This window comes from Belonocnema kinseyi, chromosome 4, assembly GCF_010883055.1.
Source record: "Belonocnema kinseyi isolate 2016_QV_RU_SX_M_011 chromosome 4, B_treatae_v1, whole genome shotgun sequence".
In the NCBI taxonomy this organism is placed as follows: domain Eukaryota; kingdom Metazoa; phylum Arthropoda; class Insecta; order Hymenoptera; family Cynipidae; genus Belonocnema; species Belonocnema kinseyi.
Window position 1 is genome coordinate 122083773 of NC_046660.1, and position 24732 is coordinate 122108504.

Here is a 24732-nt window from a genome sequence, read left to right on the forward strand (position 1 = left end):
ATAAGGACAACCGCAGGATTTCACCGGGAGCAGGTGCTAATCTGAAAAATTGCACCCGCTCCCAGCGAAATTGCGGTAAAATTACAGTCACAACCACGTCTCACGACCGTGAGATAGGTGGTCACAGTCTGGAACGGAATCAATACGACGATCCGGCAAAAGTTTCCTGCACCCTGAGAACATGGAGCGATCCAAGGACTACCGCCTTCTGCATTTTTCCCGCAAGTGTTTTAGCATATTGTTGACACGCAGGGGTGCTTTTCAGGCTATTAACGAGTAAAGCTTGGCACCTCCAAAAGCGCCGATGATAAGGACGATTAGTTTAACAGAATATTCCGGGTACAATCGTTGCAACTCCCTTATAAGGGAGTTCTCTTTCTTTTCATTCTCCTTTGCTATGATGCTTTTGTCAGCTGGTGCCAAAAATTCGATAACGAACATGGTTCGCTTCTCGAAGTCAAGAAAAACCATGTTTGGCCTCGAGTGTGCAACAGAAACAATGGTCGAGAATATAAAGTTCCAGTATATGCGGCACTTCCCACTCTCCACAATTTACTCGATTTCCCTAGGAGCGTTTAGAGGAGTGATATTAAAGCTAATGCCGTAAGACTGTCATAGATGGTAATAAAGCACTCTTAGTGCCGCACTGTGCCTTTGGATGTAGGTCTTTCCCGCATGAGTTGGACAACTAGATAGTATGTGAGCTAAATGCTCGGGGTGTGCATAGCACGCCCTGCAGCTACTATCGGGAATGTCTTAGCTCAAAATGTGGCGACGGTATGTTAAGGTGGAAATGACACCATCTTCGCATGACAAAATGAAACCCTCCGTACCAGACTTCAATCCGGGCGATTTAAGGAAAGCAAACGTTAGCTCACACGACATTGAGTGATCCTCCACATTTCTGTGGAAGATACCGTGCATCCTCTTATCGAGGAGCCATTCACGAAAGCCTTTCTTTGAGCCTCGTTGTTCATACATTTCTTGCAACACAGGTTCAATTGCTCGAACAATCCTATCATTTAGGATAGCTGTGTATATCTTATAAAGTGTGTTCAGACAAGTGATTGGCCTGTAATTCTTCGAGTCAGCTAAGTTGCCTATTTTCGGCAGAAGTATTGTGCGCCCTTCCACCAAACACTCCGGAATCGGCTCTTCCCACTTTAAATATGAGGTGAAAATAAGGGCCAAATGCTGATGGGTTGAAGGAAACTTCTTCCACCAGAAGGTTTTGATACAATCTGGTCCCGGTGCTGAATAGTTCTTCATCCCTCTTAATACTTTTTTCACCTCCTCGGTAGTGATGGGTGGACATTCTTGATCAGGTGTTATGAGGACATCACACAGCTCCTTGAAGCTATTTATATTTTCTGAGTCTTTGTCCAGTCTATGTTGAACTTCGTAGTCTTTTCTCCAAAATATTTCGATCTCCTCTGGTTTGGTCGGGTGGTCGACAATAACTGGAGGGGCTTGGAAGAGTCGAGATTGGTCAGAGAGAAACTGTTGATTTTCTCTGACCCACCTCTCCCTTCGCTCTAGACTTCTCTTAGCGTCAGATAGTATCCGTATTCTCTCAACAATATGCTGCCAGGTGGTCAGCAGCTTTGACTTGTTAAGTGTGTGATAACGAGCCCGGAGTTCGCGCGCGAACTTTCGAACCTTGGCGGTAAATTTCTGCCAGATGTGATGTAGCCAATCACACACTGAATGCGGGACGCGTACTGTCTTGCCCAGCCTATCTTTATGGCAACTTGATGCATTCGTCTTTTGGTCTTATCATCAACCGTTGGTTTTGTTTTACGGTTCGCATCGGCCAAAGCTCTCGCTACATTATACACATAATAATTGATAGCCCAGAAGTCCGATTCTTCGGAAAAATGTCCACAAAGCTCGTCATCCATTTCAGCCAGATCTTTAGGCTTGAGAGAAACCTTGGTGTTGATGTTTCTCCGGGTCATAAAACATCGCTCTTCCTCTATTGGATGCCTGACCGCGGTTGGTCTCAGTGGCGCCTCTCTTTCTCTGTTGCCAGCTTGTTCTAGCTGTGGTAGAGTAGGCGTTCCACTTACATAGCCCCATTTTCAGAGTAGTTCGGCATGGTTTCGCAGACATTGCTGCGAAAAGTGCGATAGCTCTGGATGTTTCTCGCACCACACAGCATGCCGCCGCGCCATCTAACCCCGTTCATGGGCCACACTCGCATCGTAGCACTCTAGCAAGTCGTCATTTAGTTGCTTCGTCCACCTAAATGTCCCGAGATTTCACCGATCCATCGCACTAAATCCATTTTCATTGGTTCCCCCAGCTCTAGAGTGGTCGGCATTGTTGGCCGAACCATTGTCGGAAGCCCTGCGCGATCTGTTGTTTTGAACCGCACTTACTACAACTATGTATGGTGTTGTCATTGTTGTTCCCTCGAGAAGATAGGGAAAGGGGTTCGTCCATCCTTGTAGAGCCCCGCATGCAAGGATAAGGCTGCGTACTCTGAGAGGTCACCCGGGATCCCAGAGTCACCGTTCTACACACCTCACCCAGGTGCCATTCAGCTTTCGGCACGGCTTTCACACCTCCGCTTGGGAGTTAATTCCTTCAGGGCTACCCCTGGACAATTGTCCGCGACTGCCTATTTATTTTTGTAACCATATTCAACAGAAATTCGCTTTCTGCGAAGAATAGTGGGGACCCCTCACGCCGTCATCTTGTCGGACGGTGAAAGTCCTGCGTTTGTCGTCTTATTGGACGGCTAGTGTAATGCTCTAAACTTGACTATTCTTAAATGTACCCGAAAATACTTACTTTTTTACATTTTTCAGTGTGCAAAGCACACATTTTTTTTACATAAACGTCTTCAAGCTCATTTACGTATAACACTCTTAGCTTTCATGTGACTATTTTTTTTATTGCGCTAGCGTTTTTTTTGACTGAGTTAAGTTTCAAAGACAGATGCCTATCATTTTCTCGCCGATAGTAGAAATGTACTGGGAGGGTAAGAAGGTAATTCTAAATGTGGGAAGGTCCAAGATCTTAAGATTCCTAATTGCATGGTCTTTCTCCTGCACTTACCCTCGATTAAAATCTATCCACTTCTTCCCTGACTAAGTATCCTGGCATGGACTTTTCCAACCTCAAGGACCACCTCAAATACTGCTCGAGCACTCTCTCCACCCCTTCATACTCTCTCCATCGACAGTCTACACGCCATAACACATCACACTAGTATAGTTAATTACACAGTACATCAGAAGGATTTTAATTTAAAAATGTATTATTTCACAAGAAAATCCAAATTCTACTTAGACTTAGACCGTAAAAAAATTGTCACTATGTAAATATTTAAACACGTTTTTCTCGGTTTCACATTTTTCAAAATTTACCGAATCATGTATCAAAAAGTATCAAGAGTACCTTTATAAACCAAAAAAGTATTGGAAAGATTCATTATTATTTTACTCCCCAAAAGAATCTCCCAAAATACCCTAATATTCTGGCTGTTACCCGGGATTCCCCCTGTATGCTTGTCAAAAAGAAAAAATAGTAATACTAATTCGGATCAACAAATATAGTTTACTTTTTTAAGCTAATTCTCTGACTTTAGAAGACCATATTTCACTCTCGAATTTTTAAATCATAGTATAATTTAAAGAGTTTTGATGATAGTTCATTAGACAAGTTCCTTCGTTAAAGAAAGTTACACTTTAAATCAATGCTGGAAACTGGAATTGATTATATCTTTTTAGCTAGTTTTAATAACTCTGGAGCTTCCTATTCAGCTATATTCCAAAATGTAGTAGGCGAGTTTACTTTCTTTTGGAAAAATCGAGTAAGAACTCATCAACTCTTAACACCTGTGTTGTACTTAATCCATGACCTCGATAACTCCCATATAGAAAATTTGCTGCAAGACACATGCTGAATGATTAGGTAAATATCAACCTGTGGCGTGTAGGTTTTTTGAATATTTTCGACTTATTGTTTAATAAATTTATCGAACAGAAGGGATGTAAGTTTGTAGTTCAGCAACATTCTTCTTCGATTACTGAAAGAATCTCTTCAGAGCATGCTGCTTGTAAAAGCTTGAAAATGCTTTCATGTTTTTCACAGTGGTTCAGAATTAGTTTAACTTTCTTATAGGCTGTAGGATTTGTCACAGATTCTGCCACTAAATTTGCAATTTTAATATTGCACGCTACGAGCCACACTTTTCTGTCCAAGTGATTAAAAGTAAAATTCCTTTGATAAACCGAAAATAAGTACACAATGATCCGTATTTGCCTACGTGATCGCTTCAACTGCAATTCTTGAAAGTCGTTGTTCTCTTATTTCTGCGTGTAAAATCTTAAAATCACGTAAAAAAATAGGTGCTTCCGTTTAAATCACGAATAATACTCAACGCAATGTCTGTGTCATTTGCAAAAGCCTTATCAAGGAGTGTAGTTGACAGCATCTCTAATGTTTTGATGAATAGGACGGATGTTAATCCTTATTAATTGTTTAAAGTGAGTATTTTCCACAACACCTAATTCGATATTGTATCCAAAAATTAAATTTCCTGTGGCCTAGTCAATGGCAGTAAGATGAGCTGGACGACGAGGAGCAGTAGCATAGCAAGAGGAAGGAACGTCTTTTCACTTAATTCAGGGATGTAGATACTTGCATTAATTCATAGATCTACCTAAAATATAAGGGGGCTTCCATTAGCCACGTAGCCCACTTTTAACCACTTTTTGACCCCTCCCCCATGTGGTTCATTGTGGCATTATCGTAGACTACGCACGTGGTTGCGACCGCCTCCACTCGTTCACTAATGTAAACAAACAAAAAGACTTTTGGAAGGGGCACGCGGGAGTGCAGAGAAGAGCCACTCGACTCAACTCGGTTCGAGTTGAGTTGATTCCAAATTAGATCGAATGTTCAATTTACATATCGAAATTGGTATTTTACGTAAAAAGAATTAAAATGAGTCATTTTTTCGCTCTAAATTTTCTATTTAAAAAAGAAGTCAGGCTGACAATTTAAAAAATGATTAATTCTGATTTTTGTTAAGTAATATGAAGAGACAGAATATTGAGGTTAGAGCGTGATAATTCCATCAGCACTAAAATAAATTTACGGTTAAATTTGAAAATAAAAAACAAATGTTGATAACATTATATGCAGATGATTGGAGAATATACTTACGTTATTGTTGTTCCGCAATCCTCTATCTGAAATGTTACTAATGCCGCTCATCTTAGAATTATTGACACTTTTATCAACATCCATTGGGTCTTTTTCTATTTCTTCTACTAAAACGCAACGTTTTCTAAAAAAGGATTTTTTAACCTGTATAACTTATACAATAACAGTTCTATTCGTTAAAAGATTCAAAGCTTAGGGATCATGAATTTAAATATGATTCATTAAACTCTCCTCAGCCGTAATTACCAACACTTGATTGCATCCGCAGCAAAAGCCAATTTTTTTCCATTTTCCCTCTTTCAGATCAGGCTTGTTACCTCTAACCATTTTTAATAAATTAGGAAGGTGCCAAGCAAGGCCAATAATGGTCTGTCTGAGCAACGATTCACTTCTTATGAAGAAGCCAAAAAGTGGGTCGATTCGTGGATAGCTTTAAAAGACGAGTACTTTTTCCGATGTGGTATCCATATGCTGCCAGAAAGACAAGAGAAAGTAGTGGCTAGCGATGGACAGTAATTTGAATGATCAACTGGTAACCACTTTTTTAAAAGAAACCCGCAATTTTACTCAAAAAAATCCCTAAAAATTAATGCACGCTCCTATCACATACACACACACACACACACACACACACACACACACACACACACACACACACTTATATATATATATATTGCACTTCCGGAATTTTTCTAAATTGAAATATGTAGTTTCATTTCTTCTTCAAAGTCAAACATTACAACCTTGACGAGGATACTCCAAAGATTTTTCCATTGCACCTTCTAATAATTCTGAAAAACCCTGAAAACAATAATCGCATCGCGAAATAATTGAGCTGAAATGCTAAAAGTGAACATAACCTTACATAATCCCTTTAGGCATTTGTAGATTTGAATAACACGATATTAACGTTAAGTAATTGTGAATAAGTATTGAAGCATAATGAGAGAAAATGGACAAATGTTATTTTAGATTTAACACTTGGCAGTTAAAAACAATAATCTGGACATCGCAGCAATAGTGGCCGCAGGGGTCGCCACTTTAATACTGACTGATATTTCTAAAGGGTTGCTGCTCTGTATTTCTCTCTAATTAAACCTAGTTAGAATCTTAATACCTTAAGCAATTGTATGTAGGCTTAAGAGTCTTGACTGGTCAACCCCAAGAAAAAATTATTGCAAACAAATACGAACTATGTCAAATATTTCACTAAACATTGATTAAAACTTCCTGAGATACTTACTGTCTATCACTATCAGGAAGACTTTCTGTAATATGATCAATAATTTTACTTCTTGATCCGTAATGTACAATAGGATATCTCAGAGGTATATTAAGGAAATTTGCAATCATCTGCGTGGTATGAGCAACAAATCCGAGAGCAACCGCTACATCAGTATCGTTAGTTGATTCCAAGCTTTCGCTATCTGGTAAAAATACATTGTTGATCCTGAATTTTCCATCAGACTCCTGTGCAATACAATATATTCTCAAAAATAAATTAAATAATATAACCATCTATTAAGCGTAGCTAAGTATTATTTGCAAGGTAAAAAGACAGGTATTTAATGTAAGGGGAGTGGTTTTGGGATTCAACGATTATTGTAAAAACTTAGAAAAGGTGTACATGTGAGGAATAAATGCATGTGTCGATTCTGATTATCCTATTATTATTTACATGGATGAGAGCAAGATGGAAAATGTTAAGACCTCCAGTAAGAAATAGCGAGATGACAATGAATGTAGAAAGGACAAAGGAAATGCTTAGTAAAAATCAAACTGTAGTAAATCAAGCGGAAAGGGCAAAAAATAGTAAAATCGTGAGTGATTTATCAGGCAGCGGCAGCACTGATAGCGAAGTGTCAGAAAGTTGTAAGGTGTGAGAATTGTTAGACAGATCTGAGTCTTGTTTAAATAATATCCGGGATAATAACGTAGAAAATGCGTCTCGCGAGTCTAAGGCATTGAAGGACAGTGTATTAGATTGTCCCACGTGAAATTGGCTTTGCAAACTTTGCGCAAGATCAGCAGTCGAGATCAAGATTGCTTAAATCGATAATATAAAATGGTGTTATTCAAGCAGGCGTAAATTAAAAAAGAGTCAATATTGATTACCTAATTATAAATAACTTAAGATTTTTTACACTAAAAAATCGTTTCTAACCGTCTACAATATATTTTTTAAATTAAGAATAACCGAAGAGAGTATGAAAATCCGACTATAATAAAACAATGAAGTTTCATTAATCTTTTTGACACGGCGTGTGGGGCAGATAAAAAGTTTTAAAAAATACGAAAAAAATGACTTTTTCAGGATTTATTTGATTTTCACTTCAGCGTTTAAAACATCCTCTTGTTTTATAGTATGATTAATTAATATGAATCATTATCGGACATTTTATCAAAAATATCACGCAAAACCAGTGATCATTATTAACTGTTATGTGGAAGCGGCGTTGATAACTCGATTTGTAACCATATAAAAATCTTCGTAATTATAAATAACAATTTTAGGCCAAATTATGAATCGTTTGAATTATTTTTATGTTTAACATGAATAGTAATTCATCGTGAACAGGCAAAAAACTTATGGGACAGACTGCGAATTAAATCTTAATTTTTTTCAGCTCAGCATAAGGGATGTCTATTAATATCTAATATTAATAAAGGTTGTAAACATTATTACGCCATTTTCCTTGTTAAATTTTTAGTTGGAGATAGGTGCGTGACAATAAGATATTTCCCGTACTTTTTTATTTAATAGAAATTCATACGCGCGCTTTGCGCGCGACCCACTGATTCGCTTGCAATTATTTTATTTGTAAATGAAGTTTAATATGATACCGCGATATTAATTTTTGCTTTAATAACTTTTATTTTTACAAGGCTCCGCACAGCTACCCTCTCAAGATGCAGAATAAATTATTGCGCAACACTAAACATTTTTATGCAAGTTTAGAAAAAACATATGAAATGTCAGTGCATATCGATTTTCATAGAAATACATGGTAAATGATCTCGACTCGAGAAGAGTCAAAATGCCAAGCCATTTTGAGCACCCCTAGCACTGGGATAGGTGAGCATATACGAGGTACGACTGGGTTGTGTACTCGAATTTTGAAATTCCGGCCAAACTCGGCAGGTGATTTTCTGCAGTTTTCCTCTCATCTGGCCAAATGTTTAGACAACTGCGAGTAATTGGAATAAACTCGTTTATAGTCGCATTAGAATTATATTGTACGAAAATTCATACAGACTATTATGAAATTACTGGAAGAAGTTAATAAAAAGAAATAATTACTGAAACTAATGAAAATGAAAGTTTGTACTATCATACAGTTTTAATTTCTTTTTTAATTCTTATTAAATATACAGTACATACATTTTCTTATAAAAACTAATTCGTTTAAATTGTTCAAATACAATCTTTGTTGATTCCGTAAACAAATTAAGCCTATTTTTCAAAAAATGCCCAAACTCTTAATTTGCTCATGAAAGTAGTTTAAATAATAAATTATGAAAATTTGATTATTATAATTAATCGGAAAGACGTTCCTGGTCAAATGTGTATCAGTATAATGACCTGCTCACACATCGTTACTTGTTCGTGATTTTTTGGCCAAAAGAACACCATAATCTCGAGGATTGAGAAAAGCGCTAGCACAAGTGTATTATGTCTGAGGGGGGTTACTTTGAAGGGAACACAATAGATATTGATGAATAAATAAATATTCTTCGACAAAAATAAAAAGTCACCTTTTTTTACCAAACCTCGTATAGTCTTGTCTTAACTAGCTAGACTAATAATGTCTTGCCTCTGTTGATTATACTGATCTATAGTCTTGTCTTAATCCGTTGACTAGACTGATCTACAGTCTCTTCTTAACTGTCTGGACTAATAAAATGTCTTGGATTTGTTGGTTGGATTGATCTATAATTGTGTGTTAACTGGCTGGACTAATAGCATGGCTTACCTCTGTTGGTCTTAATTATTTGAACTACTAAATATCTCTAGTAATCCAGAATATCTTTTGCCTTGAGTAATTTGAAAAATCTTCACATTGCCCGAGCAGTCTAATTGCATTGACCTTAATGGCTGGATTGGCTTTTCCTTTGATAACTGGACTGATTGACAGTCGCGTATTCACTGATATTACCAGGGCAGCGTAATTATATTGCCCCTATTAGCTACACTGGTCTTGATAGTGTTTCCCGCGTTATCAATGATTATGCTGATCACAATTTATTGATAAATATTCAGCCTATCTTCAAGCTTAGAGCGGGACATTACATTTCACCCTGGCCGGATTTTAAGGGGAGCGACCCATGTAACACCTCAAAAATAAGCGTATTTTTCAGAATTTTTTGGGGGATGAAGAATATAACGAATCTTTCCAAAACTTTTATGGTTTATTAAAGCACTTTTGAACTAACAAATGAATTTTTTCAGCCATAAATAAGCATTAAATTTTTTATTCTAAGGGCAGATGTCAAACATGTTTAGCCGGGAGATGTAAAACTGCCCGCACTCTAGCTTCTCACAGATTCGTCTGAAACGAAAAAACATAAAAGTTTCTTGAATTTTACACTCATAGCTTCTATATGAACCTAAAAAAATATAAAAATAATAATTTTTGACAAAATGGCGTCCGTTTGAAAAAAGTTTGATTTTCACCCAAAAATTTGCATGAAATTGTTTAAAAAATAATGGTTGAAGAATTTGTTTACCAGTTAGAGGTTCACACAGAAGACAATCATTTCAACTATATGTGTATGCAAGGAGAATTCAATCGGTCAAATCCATTTTGAGTTATCTCACTGGCAGTTTTGAAAAATATGAAACCGAGAAAAACGCGTTTAAAGATTTACATCTTGAAAAAAAGGCAGCATCGGCAGACTAGCGCCAGGAGCGCGGGGTACCTTTTAGGGGTTAAAGAAAGCAACTGCGGCTCTGAATGTTTCACAGCATGTTTTTGGGACGACTAGCTTCCATTTAAGCAAAAAAAAAAAACGATTTTGTGAAGCCGTTACATGGGTCGCCCCCCTTAATGAAAAATGTGCAGTCGACGTTTTTAGCAATAACTGTAGAGTGCTCCCTCGCCACCTATTGATAGATGACCTTACCGTCGCTATGTAGCACCAGCTGCTTTAGTCAAACTTCCGCAAAAATGCAAATTGGATAAATGAAAAAATCCTTTTATCGTAGAAAAGTGTTTATTTTTTCTTTTCAAACTGAGTAACTCAAACTTTTAACTTGTTTTGTGAATAACATAGAAACTTTTATTATTAATTTGTATCAAAAAAGCAATTTTTCATTTGACACTTCAAATTGTCGCGTAATTTTGACTAGAGCAATTGGCGCTACCCAGCGGATGTGTAAATTATAGAGGAGGACCTTTTCTCGGCTCCAAATTGTGATAGAAAGCTCAGACAAGGATTGAGATAAGTAAAAAAATTCAAATAAGAGTTACTGAATTGAGACAGAATGCCAAATACTGAATGGGGTCCCTGGGGCGGACAGTTATGGTTGGGTATATTGCCTGGATCAGTTACACTCGCCGCCCCCAATCGCCATAAAAAATGTCATTCTATTACTTGAATTTTGTTACTTATCCCAAGCTTTGACTGAGCTTTCTATCACGATTTGGAGCTGAGATAAGATCCATCTCTATAATTAACACTTAAACTACTATTATTAAAAATTCTTAATTGTTATGACAGCAATATTTACAGAAAATGTCGAGGAATTCACCTAATTTTTTTCGCCTCGTTTCGAATAGTTTTCAACAAAATGTAACAAGTCAAAGTTCACTGTCATGAAATTGACGCAGTTGACTGTGTTTATATAACAAAGAGAAACTGAGAGTAAGTCCATTATCAGACAGCACCACTAGATGTACTTTGTCGACTCTGCAGGCCATTTCGGGAACCAGTATCGAACTTTTCACCAACTGACGTATATATGGATTCTCACGCAAACAGGCGCAACTCGTTGAACCACATGTCTATGTCGATTTTGTCGAAAATGAACATATGAGACGGGCCGGGTCCGACGTATGTGGCCTGCAGAGAGAATGTCGGCTTTTAGTGTGTTTTGATTTTCTTTTCATAAAACTGTTTAATCGCGTTTTAAGTGGGACAAGGTAAATTAAATCTCAAAGTGTTATTACAATTGCAGAATAGAAAAGTGCGAATTGTGTTAAAATTATGTAAAACCGTTCACGAAATTTTGATAGCTTATCAACTGCCGACTGTAACTTTATAAACATTCTGTTGTTTTAGTAGAAAATATAACATTTTTAACCTTTTCAATTTAAACATTTTGAATTAAGAAAAAGAGCAATTTTTTAATAGTCAGCAATGTTTGAGTGTTTATTTGACATGGAATATTAAAAACTAAACAATTCGAAAATAAATTGTTTGAAACAGAAAGCCTTGAATCGTTAGAATTTCAGAGAGCTAAACTCAAACTTAGAACGTCACAATGTTAATTTTATTGTTCTGTTCAAAAAAATTTTATTTATAAGTGAAAATTTTGAATTTTGATGTGTGAATAACAGATAAGAATGTACTCATTTAGAAAAAATGCGAGAAAGTTGAGGAAATACTTCTAATTTTTTATTAAAATTGTGAACCTTTTAAGGACTAGGAAAGGTTTTAATATAGTAAAAAAATTGTCCTAGGATTCCTGGTAAAAATCAAAATGATTTTTTTATTTCAAAAAATTAATTTCAGCAGAATATTTAGGAATATTTCAAAACAATCATTTTTTATGTTGAAGAATTCATTTCAAGAGAATATTTAAAAAGATTTTTAAAAATTTCCAAAACTTTAAAAATAATAATGTAAATATTCCACAACATTTAAAAGAAAATTTAGATTTTTAAAGATTTTAATACAAAATTTGATAGGTTTTTAGGCAATTAAAATAATTTAACTTCTAATTTAAAAAGTGTTCGATAACAAATTTTAATCTTTTAGTTTTTAATGTTTTTAACTTAAAATTGTTTAAAATGATATAATTTTTGAAAATTCATAAACTTGTTGATTTATTCTTCAATTTAGGACATTGAAAATGATAGCGCTCATTTATAAATAATACAAGTTTAGATTCCTTAAAACGATTTTCTTATACAAATAATTTTTTAAAAACAAGAAAAAATCTGCCTCAGCCCGCATTTGAACCGGGTGAAGAATAACTTTAAAATTATTATTAACCTCCCCCTTGAGAGTGAGGGGAGAGGGTAATTATTGTGTGCCCCCCCCCCCCAAACCCTTCTCTGGATTCGCCCCTGTACAAAGCACACATTACTTTGTCTCCTACTTAGGCGACTGCAAGTCTCTGCAATAGCATCCCCTGTACTAAGGTACTGCTGGCGTGGATGAGCTAACCTAACGCTAGGTAGTTGGTCTTGTGAAAATTACTTGGCTAAGGCCTGAAAAGACTGATCAGACGATCAGGTAAAAAAAAAATTTTTTGTTTAGAGTTCATTTTTCAAATGTTTGGTTATGAAGGACTAGCCAGCATCCGATTATGGCGCAAGTGTGAACGTGCGAATTACAATGTGCAGTATAGTACAGTGTGACTACCCTATAAGTGCCGAATTTTTTTATTGGTACTCCTCTAAAATCCCCATTAGACTGGTAGTTATCGAGGGTGTACTGTATGAATTAACCTATCTGGGCTTCTGGTTTAGGGTCAGAAACAAATATAGTACTCACGTAAGGAAGGTGACTGTCAAAACGCAACAAATAATAAATAAGGTGTGGTGGGAGGCATGCAGAGGAGGCGTTTCAGAGTTGAAATAGCTGAACCTCTACTTTATGGATGCTACGACGGACGAGGCAAGCCCTGCATAGAGCAGAGATTTAGGGCTGGTGAAGAAGAGAAGTTATTGAAGAAGTACAGGGACGATAAGTTAAGGCGAATCTGGGAGTGGCCATGAATCCGCCGGAATAATAAACATTCTATTTGAAGGACACCCAATGAAGAGAATGAGCATAAGCTTTCGTCACAGGACAAAATTAATAAAGAGCAGGATGTGCAAAAACTTTGGACAAGGATTAATAAACCCAGTATCTGTAGCTATTACCGAGAAATAAGACATGACACAGAATCGAAATAACACTGGAAGAGGATAGACGTCACGAATTGGAAAATGGTGTCCTGGGTCAGGGGGAGATTCGGCAGTGTAGTTAAAGAGGAAAAGAAAGTCTGTACGCAAATAATACATGCAGAGCCTTTAGGAAGCACCTAGAGACGCTAGAACCTGTAGTCAGTAGAGAAGGAGGATAGTATTAAGTTTGAATGAGAGGCTTGAGATAGAGCTGTGCAGAGGGGCTGCGTGGAATAGAAAAGATTTTGAAAGACTGTGATGAATCTAGATAAAATGTGTACCTAATTTTTTTCTAAATATAATATAATATAATATAGGAAATCTACTGTTGCACAGAATATCGACTAGTTTCTTATATTCCTTACTTTACTCAGTTATCTAGTATTTAATTAGTAACAAGGCAGATGTAGGCGTAAAACTGTTTATAACACCAAAGATTCAATAAACCTAATCTATTTACATACATACCTGATGAACAGGATATATTAAATTTAATTCCGAAATCAATTGTCTCCGGCGATGAGCAAGTCTAGCAGTTGATTGGATGAAAGTTTCTCTTACATCTATGTGATTTTGTCGCCATTCTTGAAGTCTTTCCATATCCTTATTGAGTTCACGATAACGTTCCATTAATTCAGAACCTGATTTTGAAATTATAATTGATGTAAGTAAAAGTTATTTGGCCTTTTTTTAATGTACATTTAATGTAATTCTAAAGAGACAAACCATGATCTTGATTTTGTTCCGTTATGTCTAAATGTAGTTGATTTAATATCCTCACTTCGCTCATTTTTCTCACTCTTTCTTGTTCCAGTAACTTGGCTCTGAATTTAGCTATTTCAAGTTCCTTACGCACTCTGAAAATCTCGACTTTTTTTTCTCTATTAACTTTCTTTGGCTGCAATAGTCTATTCAACGATGATTGAGGATATCTCGGTATCTGTACACTGTCCCCAGAAGCAATTTTTTCCCTGAGGGCTTGAACGGAATCCGATTGTTGTTTTAAAGCCTGCATTTTACTCCGTAAACTACAAAGCTTGTTGACGCTGTAACTATCCTTTACTTCAGTAGAATTTACACTTATATGAGTGAATCTTTTCAATTCTGGTGTATCTACGAAGCAAAAAGCAGGTACAAAGAAGCCGCCTTGAATTTTGAATATGAGAGAATTATCACGGAGGATGTTTTCTAGATCTTTCGGAAGTTTGGATCCGATATACGATAAACCAGTGAAGGATATGCCCCATGTGAATACGGTGACATCCGAAGATGGATTTCCTGCCTTTGTTCGCCTCCATAGCCTTAAAATTATTTCTGTATAATAAACAAACCAAAATATATTCTTTAATTATGTTCTTCTAAAAAATCAACCGATATTGCATATAGCTAGTAAACACGTTTCTATACCGATCAGTAAAGTGGGACAGCAATGTGGAGTCTCATGAGCATCTGCCTCACAATTGACTGGTATGAAAAAGTTCTTATAGTGCAATAAATTTGAAAAATATTCTTATTTTAGAAAAAATATTAACAAGACCGAATTCATTTCCAATCGTGCAAGTGGTGAATGCTCATGTTGCAAATTCGGTTGTGAACAAAACATGTTATTTTTGTATAGAAAAGATGCATCACAATTGACGAATTGAGAAACATTATAAGGGTGAAAATAAAACAATTCACATTCGCTTAAATTTTTTTAAGAAACGCTATAAAAATTGAAACTTTCGTTTTTTTAAGAAAATTTAAAAAGTTGTTATGGTAAACTTGTAGGGCATTCAAAAAGCAACATTTTCCTTCTCATGACATTTTTTTATACCGTCCGTTATTTGGCATAAAATGTTCATTTTCATGTGTTTTTTGGAGTTTTGTAAATGCTATAAATGGTCATTTTTGGTTTTATGAAAAAAGTCATTAGGATCAACTGCTCGACTTTTCGAATATTATGAATAACCGTACAGAAAATTTTTGAATTTTGAAAAAAGTGGTCCCGAAAATATTTCAAATGTGCCCACTCTTTTAATTTTCATACAAAATGGCTGGCTAACGAATGTGACCTTTAATTTAGGACACTAAACGAGACAGACATACAGATACATTCGTAAAAAACTGTTTTTCGGATTCAGGGGGTCTCGAAATGTGAACATTTGACCATAACGGGGGGGGGGGGGGGGGGGGGGGGGGGTGACAAAAATGTTGGCGGCAAATATTATGTGGAATGCCTCATATATATCCCTGATATAAGTGTTAAAATTATTACAAACTTTATTTGATAATTGTGTGTGTTTATTATGAAAACATATACCAATTTAAGAAAATGTTAAATCTTCAATAAGTAAATAAATAAACGCATACTACTTTGGAAAAATGTAGTCAGGGCATAGAGTGACATTTTCGCATGTTTAAATCATTTTTCTCTCTCACTATTTAAATTTCATATAATCAGTGCACTAGGCAGTATAGATTGAGTCACGTACTATCCGATACTATAATTAAACATTTTTTGAAGTGAATGGAGTCCAGTAGCAGTTTTGGTACAGGACGTTGTTGATTTTTTATTTTCACTCATAAACGTTGTTAAAAACAATATTAGTTGTCGACTAAGGTGGGGAGCCATGTTAAACTTCAACCTTAGGGTTCTTACACATCCAGATTTCTCCTTGTTTCTATTTCGGGGATGTCTCATGAACATTAATGGACCAAAAAAAATCTTTACACGAATTTTGAAAAAAAAAGATTCTTTTGTTTTTAAAAATTAAAGATTTAATTTTTCTCGAAAACTGCACGATTCGAAAAATTATAGCAGTCGAAATTCTTCCCTTATTTGATATCTACAAAATTATGCTCTTTTATAATATTCTTCTTTGTGTAATTTTCGAACTTCGAAAAAATTGATTAAATTCGACTAAATAAATTTCTCTAAAATTTAGAAAATATCATTTTTCTTCAATGTGCATCTAGCGATTATTATCAATTTTGCCTTAAACTATTTGTGAAACATTTCTTTCCGTTATGTCTCGCAAGTATTTGAACACTAAAATGAAAATAATCGTTAGACACATTCTTAAGGAAAATTGGATTATCTACATTGTAGAAGTGAAAAGTTAATAATATAATAATTAATGCCTACTTTAGAGGTATACATCAAAATGACTAAAAATTGATTTTTCATCTCTAAAATTTAGAAAATTCAATTGAAAAAATGCATCTAACGATTACAGAGGTACAAGGAAAAGAAAAAATTGCATGTTCACTGAACCAGATCACCATGCCTGAGAAACTTCGAGTCAGGTGGCTTTGATGTTGAAGAACTGAGCACCAAAAAATGCTAGCGTAATTAGTAAATACCTATTTGAATCTTGAAGTGTCATACTTAAGTGCACCAGAAATCAGCAATTAAAAAAATTGTGCTTTGCAAACAGAAATACGTTACAAAAAGTAAGACATTTTAAGTACACTTAAACAAGAGTCATGCAATAAGAAAAATAAAAAAAACATTTATGAAGCTGCTCCAAATATTTATGAACACATTACAATTGAAAAATTTGAAAATTATTAAAAATTGTCGGTTTAAATTATAGAAATATAGAACCATACTATTTCTAGTTCCAATTAATTAAGTGTTTTTAATTCAATCACCAGCTAACTTCACTACATTGATTGCTGAGGGGAAAACAATGGCCCAAAAGCATTGGATTCGGTCCATTTTTGCCCCCCTTTTCTAATATCTTCCTAACAACTCATTTTTTCTATATAAGTGTGTTTTCAAAATAGTTTCTATTTGTTAAGAGCTATTTAATGACACAATAAAAAGATAGTAATTATTATTTATTAAGAAGATTACACAAGAATAAAGTTTTGTCCAATGCATTTGGTACATTTTTTCCCTTCAGCATTTAACGAAGTGAAGTTAGTTGATGATGAAGAGAAAATGTTTAATAAATTGGAGCGATTCAAATTTCAAACGGTTCGCAAAGGCTCTGTAATTATTTACAATTCACAGAAAAAATGTGAAAGCTTTATTTCTTCGTAACAATCGCAATATTTTAAGATAGCTGTTTGTATTGGAAAACAATTGTTTGAAACCTGCAGGATACGCTTTATTTTCTGGGATCGTTCTCGCGTAAATGTTCGAAAGCACATTTTGCGGAAATGCGAGACCGATCCGAGACAAAAACGGCACTCCGCTGGTTTCTAACACTTGTTTCCCAATTCAAAAAATCCGTCTCAACATACTGCAATTTGCATCGACAAAAAATTTCTTTTAATTGGTCAAAGACAATAAGTTCAAAAGTGTTTATTCATAAGTGTTTTAGCTTTGTTAAATTTTTCACATTCATCCCATTGTCTTTTCTATAGAAAATAATTCTCTGAACTTTACTTATATTTAAATTTGAAAAAAATTCCTCATTTTTTGGTGACATTTCGCAGTCCGTAAACCAGCGTTGGGTATGTTACCTTTTTTTAGTAACTAGTTACTGTTACGTTATTCAGCGAAAGAAAAGTAACTAGTCTAACTGTACCACTTTTTAGTTTGTGGGAAATTAAAGCCTGTGGGACAAGGGGGTCAAACGGACTTCAGCCTGCACGTGTACTGATATGGACGATAGTATACTATCTATATGACAACGATACCAACCCACGAGTAGAGGTACGTATACTGGTGGAATACTGCAAGGTAAGGGGTCTTCCTCTTCTGCTAGGGTGAGGTGCTAACTCCTGCCATACTTTGTGGGGCATCACGGACATCAACTCAAGACGTAATGATCTATTGGAATACCAATTTACTAGGAATTTAGATATTCTCAAAACGGGAAATACCCCGAAGTTTCATAACACGGTCGGAGAAGAAGTGGGCCATAATTCCAAGAAAAACGAACCTGGAAGTTTTCCACGGAAATAAGGAGTGCACTCCCGGAGGTGGCCAAGTCATTTAGAGACGTGGACACCCTGGAGATAACAGCCAAGATTTTCACGAAGGCTTGACAGGGGAACCAGAAAGAGTTTTATACGTGCTATTACTGGCAAAACGGATAAAGTATGGACTTCATTTACGAAAGCTGCACGAATTTACCGGCGGAGGATACTCAGCGTCGAACAAGGAGACGTAGGCTCATTTGATCAAAGCACATTTTTCGGGCTTTATAAGGTCTGGAGAAAAGGGGACGACACCTCTGATGCAACCAAAGCCGCCAGTAGCCTAACAGCGGTCGAAAAAGCGGATAGCACAGGAGATTGTTACCCCATTCAGTGTCACGTGGGCCCTAACGATTTTCAGTTCTTAAATGTCTCCTGATCCAGACACTGCGATATGTTCCGACGGCATGAAGAGGTAAGAGAGTAGTCTTCATTTTGAAAGCGGTATGATCGATTATACGACACCCAATGATTTTCATCCCATTAGCCTCACCGCTTTCCTACTAAAAATAATGAAAAGCTCTTTAGATAAATATATGCGCGAAAAGGTCTTATCAAGTAGACTACTTCACAAGGAGCAACACGCCCATGGGGCTGATCAATCCGACAGAAACGGCCCTAACCGGGGCAGTAAGCTTAATCGAAGGTTAACTGAAGGAGAAAAACTTCGCAATTAGAACCTTTATGGATATCGAAAAATCTGAAGGGCAATGATAGCACATAGTTTGCCTATTGCAATCGCGGAATTGACCTACCGCATATTGGCCAACAGGAACCTAACAAAGACTAAAGGTGATACAACTTTATGTGTAACCCTTCACTCGGGTTGTCCGCAGGGAGGCGTTTTATCAACCCTGCTGTGGTGCTTGGTAATGGATAAACTGCTTCGCTGCTGACAAGTCAGTGCTACTATGTCATAGGCTCCGCCGACGATATACTAGTTATCGTGCGTGGCCAGCATTTGGATGCGCTCTTTGAAGTAATGCAGCAAGCACTGGGGATAGTGAATTCTTGGTACAAGAAGACTCGCAATTATCGGTCAATCCGAGTAAGACGGACATGTTTGTCTTCACCAGACTGCATAAGTGGGGAAACACGAGTGCACTGAAATTCGGAGAAAACCAGCAAATCAAGGAACGAGCAAAATATCTTGGAGTAATCCTAAATAAGATGCTGTTATTGAACGAGCACGTGAAAAACAAGTGCAAAAAGCTAGAAGCAATGGCTCTTCTTATGGCTCTGCAGGAGAGCTATAGGGGAAAGCTGGGGCTTCGTGACGTTGACGGCGTTGAGGGCATTGGCAGGGTTGGATCCCCTCCATCGCACCATCAAAGCCATGTCTGCGAACGCGGCCTAGAGATCGGGAAGTATCTCGACAGCAGTGCGGATCCTAACAGAAATCGCGAATATGTCGACCCTGAGCGTGTTCAGGTACAAAACACTCACTCGATATCTCTTCAACTAAAAACATCGTGTTAGCCTAGCCACGAAGAAGGAATGGGTTAATGGTGATGCTCACCAGCCAGTGATGGGGACAACTGGTTTACAGATAGCTCCAGGAACAAGGACAAAGCACTGCACCCCAGTGCAGCTGTAAGGCACTGTGAAGTACGGCAACAAAAGAAACATCCGTTTCTGCTCAGACAGAAGGATTGTTGCAAAGGCCCTGAATGAAGCAACAACTACATCGCTACTAATATGGGAGTGCTTTTCAGGCACTGAAAAATCTAGCGACGGAAAACCGAGTGACTCTACCTTGGATCCCTGGACACAGCAGCATCAAAGGCAATGAGATATCGGACAGGCTAGAAAAATTAGCATCTAGCGAAAACTTCACTGCACCCGAGCCAGTTGTAAGCATTTCCAGCAGGTTAGTCACACACGCGATGAACATACTGAAGCTCGGGAGGAACGAAGTCAAAGTCCTAACATAAATGTTTAGAGGACATGTAAACCTCAGATGTCACAGAGGCAAGGGGATCCCCCAAACGTAGCGTTGGTGTTGCGGTAGGGCTTGAGCTTTCCTCTTATGACTTTGACGGCTATGTTGGCGGTAGCATTACTACTGACAGGGTTTCCCATGCTGATAACGAAGAGGATAGCGACTAAGAAGAACAACAAAAACCCAATAATAATGGGGAGTATATGGGGGGGGGGGGCGATAATTCGTGGAAAAAAAGGCAAATTTTTGCGACTTTTTTACGATACAGTTAAAATCTATTTATTGAAACTAATGGCACATTAAAGTATAGTATTTGAAGAATATTTTGTAAAATTTTTATGTAAAAATATTGAAAAATATGGCAATGGCAGCAATTATTCGGCAAACGTCTCAAAAAAGTAGAATCTCGGTGCTGCATCATCTTAAATCAAAAAATCAAAGTTCTTTTGTTAGATAATTAATTTCCCCAGGTAACACTGGAAGGGTTTTCACAAAATTTTAATTTTTTTTTTTTGGGAACACTTTGAAGTGAAAAACGCGTTTTTTGAAAAAAATCGGGTAATGTGTTATTGTAAAATAATAAATATTAATAAATTTAAAAAAAAACTCTCCAGCGTTACCTCGCAAATTATGCACAGAAATAGCGTTTAAATTTCAAAAGAATCGGTGCAGTAGTTTTGAAGTGAGGAGGGGCACCGACTTTGAAAACGTGAGTTTTAGGAAAAACGCTTTAAAGTTTTGAACACTGAAAAATTTGAAATAAAACGTTCATGAGCGAGTTTTATCAGCTTACTTCAAACTGAATCACTGATGCCAGGTCCACACAGAATGACGCTATCATCCATGATGTCTAAAGCATCTTTTTGCTTCTTTCTACGATGAATCCTGCCTTCTTTCTTCTGTTTTTCAGCTTCCTGCTCCGCTCAACTTATACGCATGGAGTCAGTTGATCGCGCCCATTCATGAACGATTGGTCCACTGCTGATTCCCATGTCTTGCATAAAGTTTAGTAAAGCAAAAGAACCTTCATTGAAGCAACAGGCTGCCACATAAGCTACAATCTCAACGATGACACAGGCTGCCACATAAGCTGCAATCTCAACGATGACAGAGGTTCCACTTAAGTGCTTTGGTGAGATTTTCCAAAAAACTTGGTTCAAACTCTCGTTATTGTTCTGCGTGAAGCCTCCGACACATCGCTCCAGGGGGGCATCTTTGCTCAGATCTTCATAGATAGGATTGATAGCATCCCAAAGAACCGTGCCAGTTTATCGTCAGTTTATCAATCATTTAAGCCGCAAGCTTCCCTTTACCAAACAGACTCTTTCTTTTGATCTTCTTGCCAGCCTTAGTTTCAGTATCTACAACGGTCTTTTTGACTATTTAACGCAGACGAGAGCCCATTCTTTTTTGAACATGCTCTACACATTTTTTTTCACTATCAAAAAATCATCACCATAAGGTTTAGAATTCACTAACCCGGAGTAAGCTTTAGAGTCACCGTCGCCGATATAGTTGCGATATCGCACAGAATTCCTTACCTAGCGTTGAAACCAAGGTCCCACCAAGGGATCGAGATTCACCATGAAAGATCAGGTTGGATATGGATGTCCGTAAAGTAAGGTGCAAATTGTATCGATTAACTCAATATAAAAAGGAAAATAGAACCAGAAAGCTAATAAACCATCTTACTAAAATCAACCACCCTCGGCACGAAGGCAACAAAATTGAAACTTTCAGACAGATGAAAGAAGTGAATTGGGGAAAAATGAACAGATGCAATTTGGAGACTGCGTAGTTCAAACTTGAAAAAGCAAGGGCAAACAATAGACATAAAATGCAACTGACAAACATCACAGCTTTGGATGTTTCAGCGGTCTTGAAAACGGCAAGTAACTGGAAAGCTCCAGGTCAAGAAATGATGCACAGCTTCTGGTACAAGTGCCTGGCCAGTGTGCATCTTGCGTTGGCAAGGTCTTTTCAGAAGATCGTTGAACACCCAGATCTGATGCCCGGCTTTATGATTTAGGGTACTACGTATATATTAACTAAAAAACAAGACGCTCAAAATCCAACTGAATTTCGACCGATAGCCTGTCTTCCAACAATTTATAAATGTCTTACAGCTATCATTGCAGATAAGGTATATTCCCATTGCGATGAGAATGACATCCTTACAGAAGAGCAAAAAGGATGTTGCAAAAACTCACGAGGCTGTAAACATCTAATTACTATAGACGATGTTGTCATGACTAAACCTCATAAGCATGAAAGGAACTTACACATGGCATACATTGACTACAAGCAAGCGTTTCCTTCCATGCCGCATGACTATTTGCTTGAAGTCGTAAAACTTTACCAAGGATCATGGAAAACCAAGGATAAATAAATCAATATGCATTACGACAGGTATATTTCAAGGAGACTCCTTCAGTGCATTATTTATGGTTCTGTTTAGCGTTCATTCAACATGAAGTGGATAGTGAGGCATCCAATATTTAGCTAAGAAGGGGTATTCTGTATCCAGAGACGGAAGAATTCATCATTGCGATACAGGACAAGGTTGTCCGCACCAGGAATTATCGCAAATGCGTGTTACATAAGGACATGGTTAACGGGTGCCGATTATGTGGAAATACCAACGAATCCATCGAGTGCATTATTGATGGCTGTCGCGTAATGGCTCAGAAAGAATATACGCACAGACATAATGATGTAGAGGGCATTATACGTTCCAGTTCCCGGTTTAGAAACCGAAGATTACATCTTATATTGGGATGTTACTATCCAAACGGATCATATTACATCCCGGCAAATCGACGCAAGATGCACTGAACATCTTGAACATTTAGGAGTCTGTAGGGTGTTGGCAGCAGCTCAGAAGACGGTTTTATTAAACACCTGTCGCATTGTAAGAAACTTTCTTAACCATCAGGAATGTCACTTGACTTAGTCCGTGGCTATGCTGTATAACCGGGATCACCCGAGTAAAAATTGTTTCATTAAATTTATTTTTATCAGCCATTAAATCGTAACTTTTGACTCATAAAATAGATGAAAATACTATTTGCATGACTGCAGAAAAAAATGCTTTTAATTTCTATACCTTGAAATTGGTTCTATCAAAATCAGTAAAATTTACCAGATGCAACATTCAATTCTGAAATTTAGGTAACAATTTTAAATAGCAGGGCCTAAAATGTTCCTAATTTCAGATACAACAACTTTTGTATGATTCAATTGGAAACGCTCTAAATTCCTAACATTTCAAGTGAAGACACTGTTTTAAAACAAAATAGATAAATATTTAACAAAATAGTTGAATTTACAAACAAAAAGGAATTTTCAACAGGAGATATTTTTTTACTAAATAGTTCAATTTTCTACCAAAATAGTTGAATTTTTAACAAAATACATGAATTTTCCACCAAATGGTTAAATTTTCATACCGAAAATATTAATTTTCAACCAAAAAGTTAATGAACATAAAAATAGTCGAATATTCTACCATTTTATACGCACAAAAAACTAATTTGAAATAAATAGTTCAATTTTTAACTAAACAGATGAATTTTAAACCAAAATTTGCTAAAATTATGAATCTTGAAACCTCAACAGAATTTTTTTTACCAAAATAAATACATTTTTAATTCAAAAACAACACTTTTCAAAAAAGGGGTTGAATTTCCAAACCGAAAATATAAATTGAAAAAAATGCGTATTATTTTTCAACTAAATAGTTGAACTTCCTACCAAAAAAGTTCAATTTTTAACAAAATACATGATTTTTCACTTAAAATGTATGAATTCTTAACGAAAAATATAATAATTGATATTATTTCCGCCAAAAAACATTTTTATTTGAAAAAAGTTGAATTAAAAAAAAATTCAACAAAATAGCTGACTCCTCAACCAAATCAGATTAGTTTTGTACAAAAATAGTTGAACTTTGAACAACAGAAAAAGAGATTTTGTTACCAAATTTAAAAAAAGCCGAATTTGTTATGAAGAAAGAAAATTTTACTTTTCTTGAATTTTCTAGCCGAAAAGACGAATTTTCTACAAAACAGTTGCATTTTAAAACAGCTGAATCTTCAATCAAATCAGATCAGTTTTCCACAAAAATGTTTGAATTTTCAACAACAACAAAAGAGATTTTTTACAAACAAAATTTTGAAAAGAAAGATCCTAATTTGTAACCAAGAAAGAATAAAAAAGTTTCCTATAAATTGTTGAACTTTCAAGACAAAAAAGACGAGTTTTGAATAAAAAAGTTATTTTTCAAACAAATCACTGAATTTCCTACTAAAATAGTTGAATTTTAAACCAGAAAGATTTCTATTTGAAACCAATAACAGTTGAATTCAACGAATATGGCTATTTTTTTTAAAAGGAACATAACAACACGGACAAAAATGGAAAAATAATTTTTATGAAGAGTGATGTGTCTATTACTCGAGTACAGGTATCCTTTTTAAACTGTAAAGTCGTGATTACTAGATAACATCATTATTCTATCTATAAATAACTGTCTAATAGACTAATAAAAAAGAATGTGATATAGATGTTACTTTTATCCAT

General features: G+C 36.2%; 1 protein-coding gene across 14 annotated transcripts in view; it reads right to left on the reverse strand.

Moving 5' to 3' along the window:
* LOC117171546 (UV radiation resistance-associated gene protein) overlaps positions 1 to 24732 on the reverse strand; it is a 149875-nt gene that overhangs the window by 92790 nt on the left and 32353 nt on the right. For all 14 annotated transcript variants that reach the window (XR_004466898.1, XR_004466897.1, XR_004466900.1 and 11 more), the window contains exons 3-5: positions 14022 to 14609; positions 13764 to 13936; positions 6422 to 6648 (exon numbers count right to left, since the gene is read on the reverse strand). Coding sequence is in view for 10 of the 14 variants with exons in the window: in XM_033358954.1 (XP_033214845.1) it covers positions 6422 to 6648; positions 13764 to 13936; positions 14022 to 14609 (988 nt within the window). In the remaining 4 variants the exon portion in view is untranslated. The remainder of the gene's footprint in view (positions 1 to 6421; positions 6649 to 13763; positions 13937 to 14021; positions 14610 to 24732) is intronic.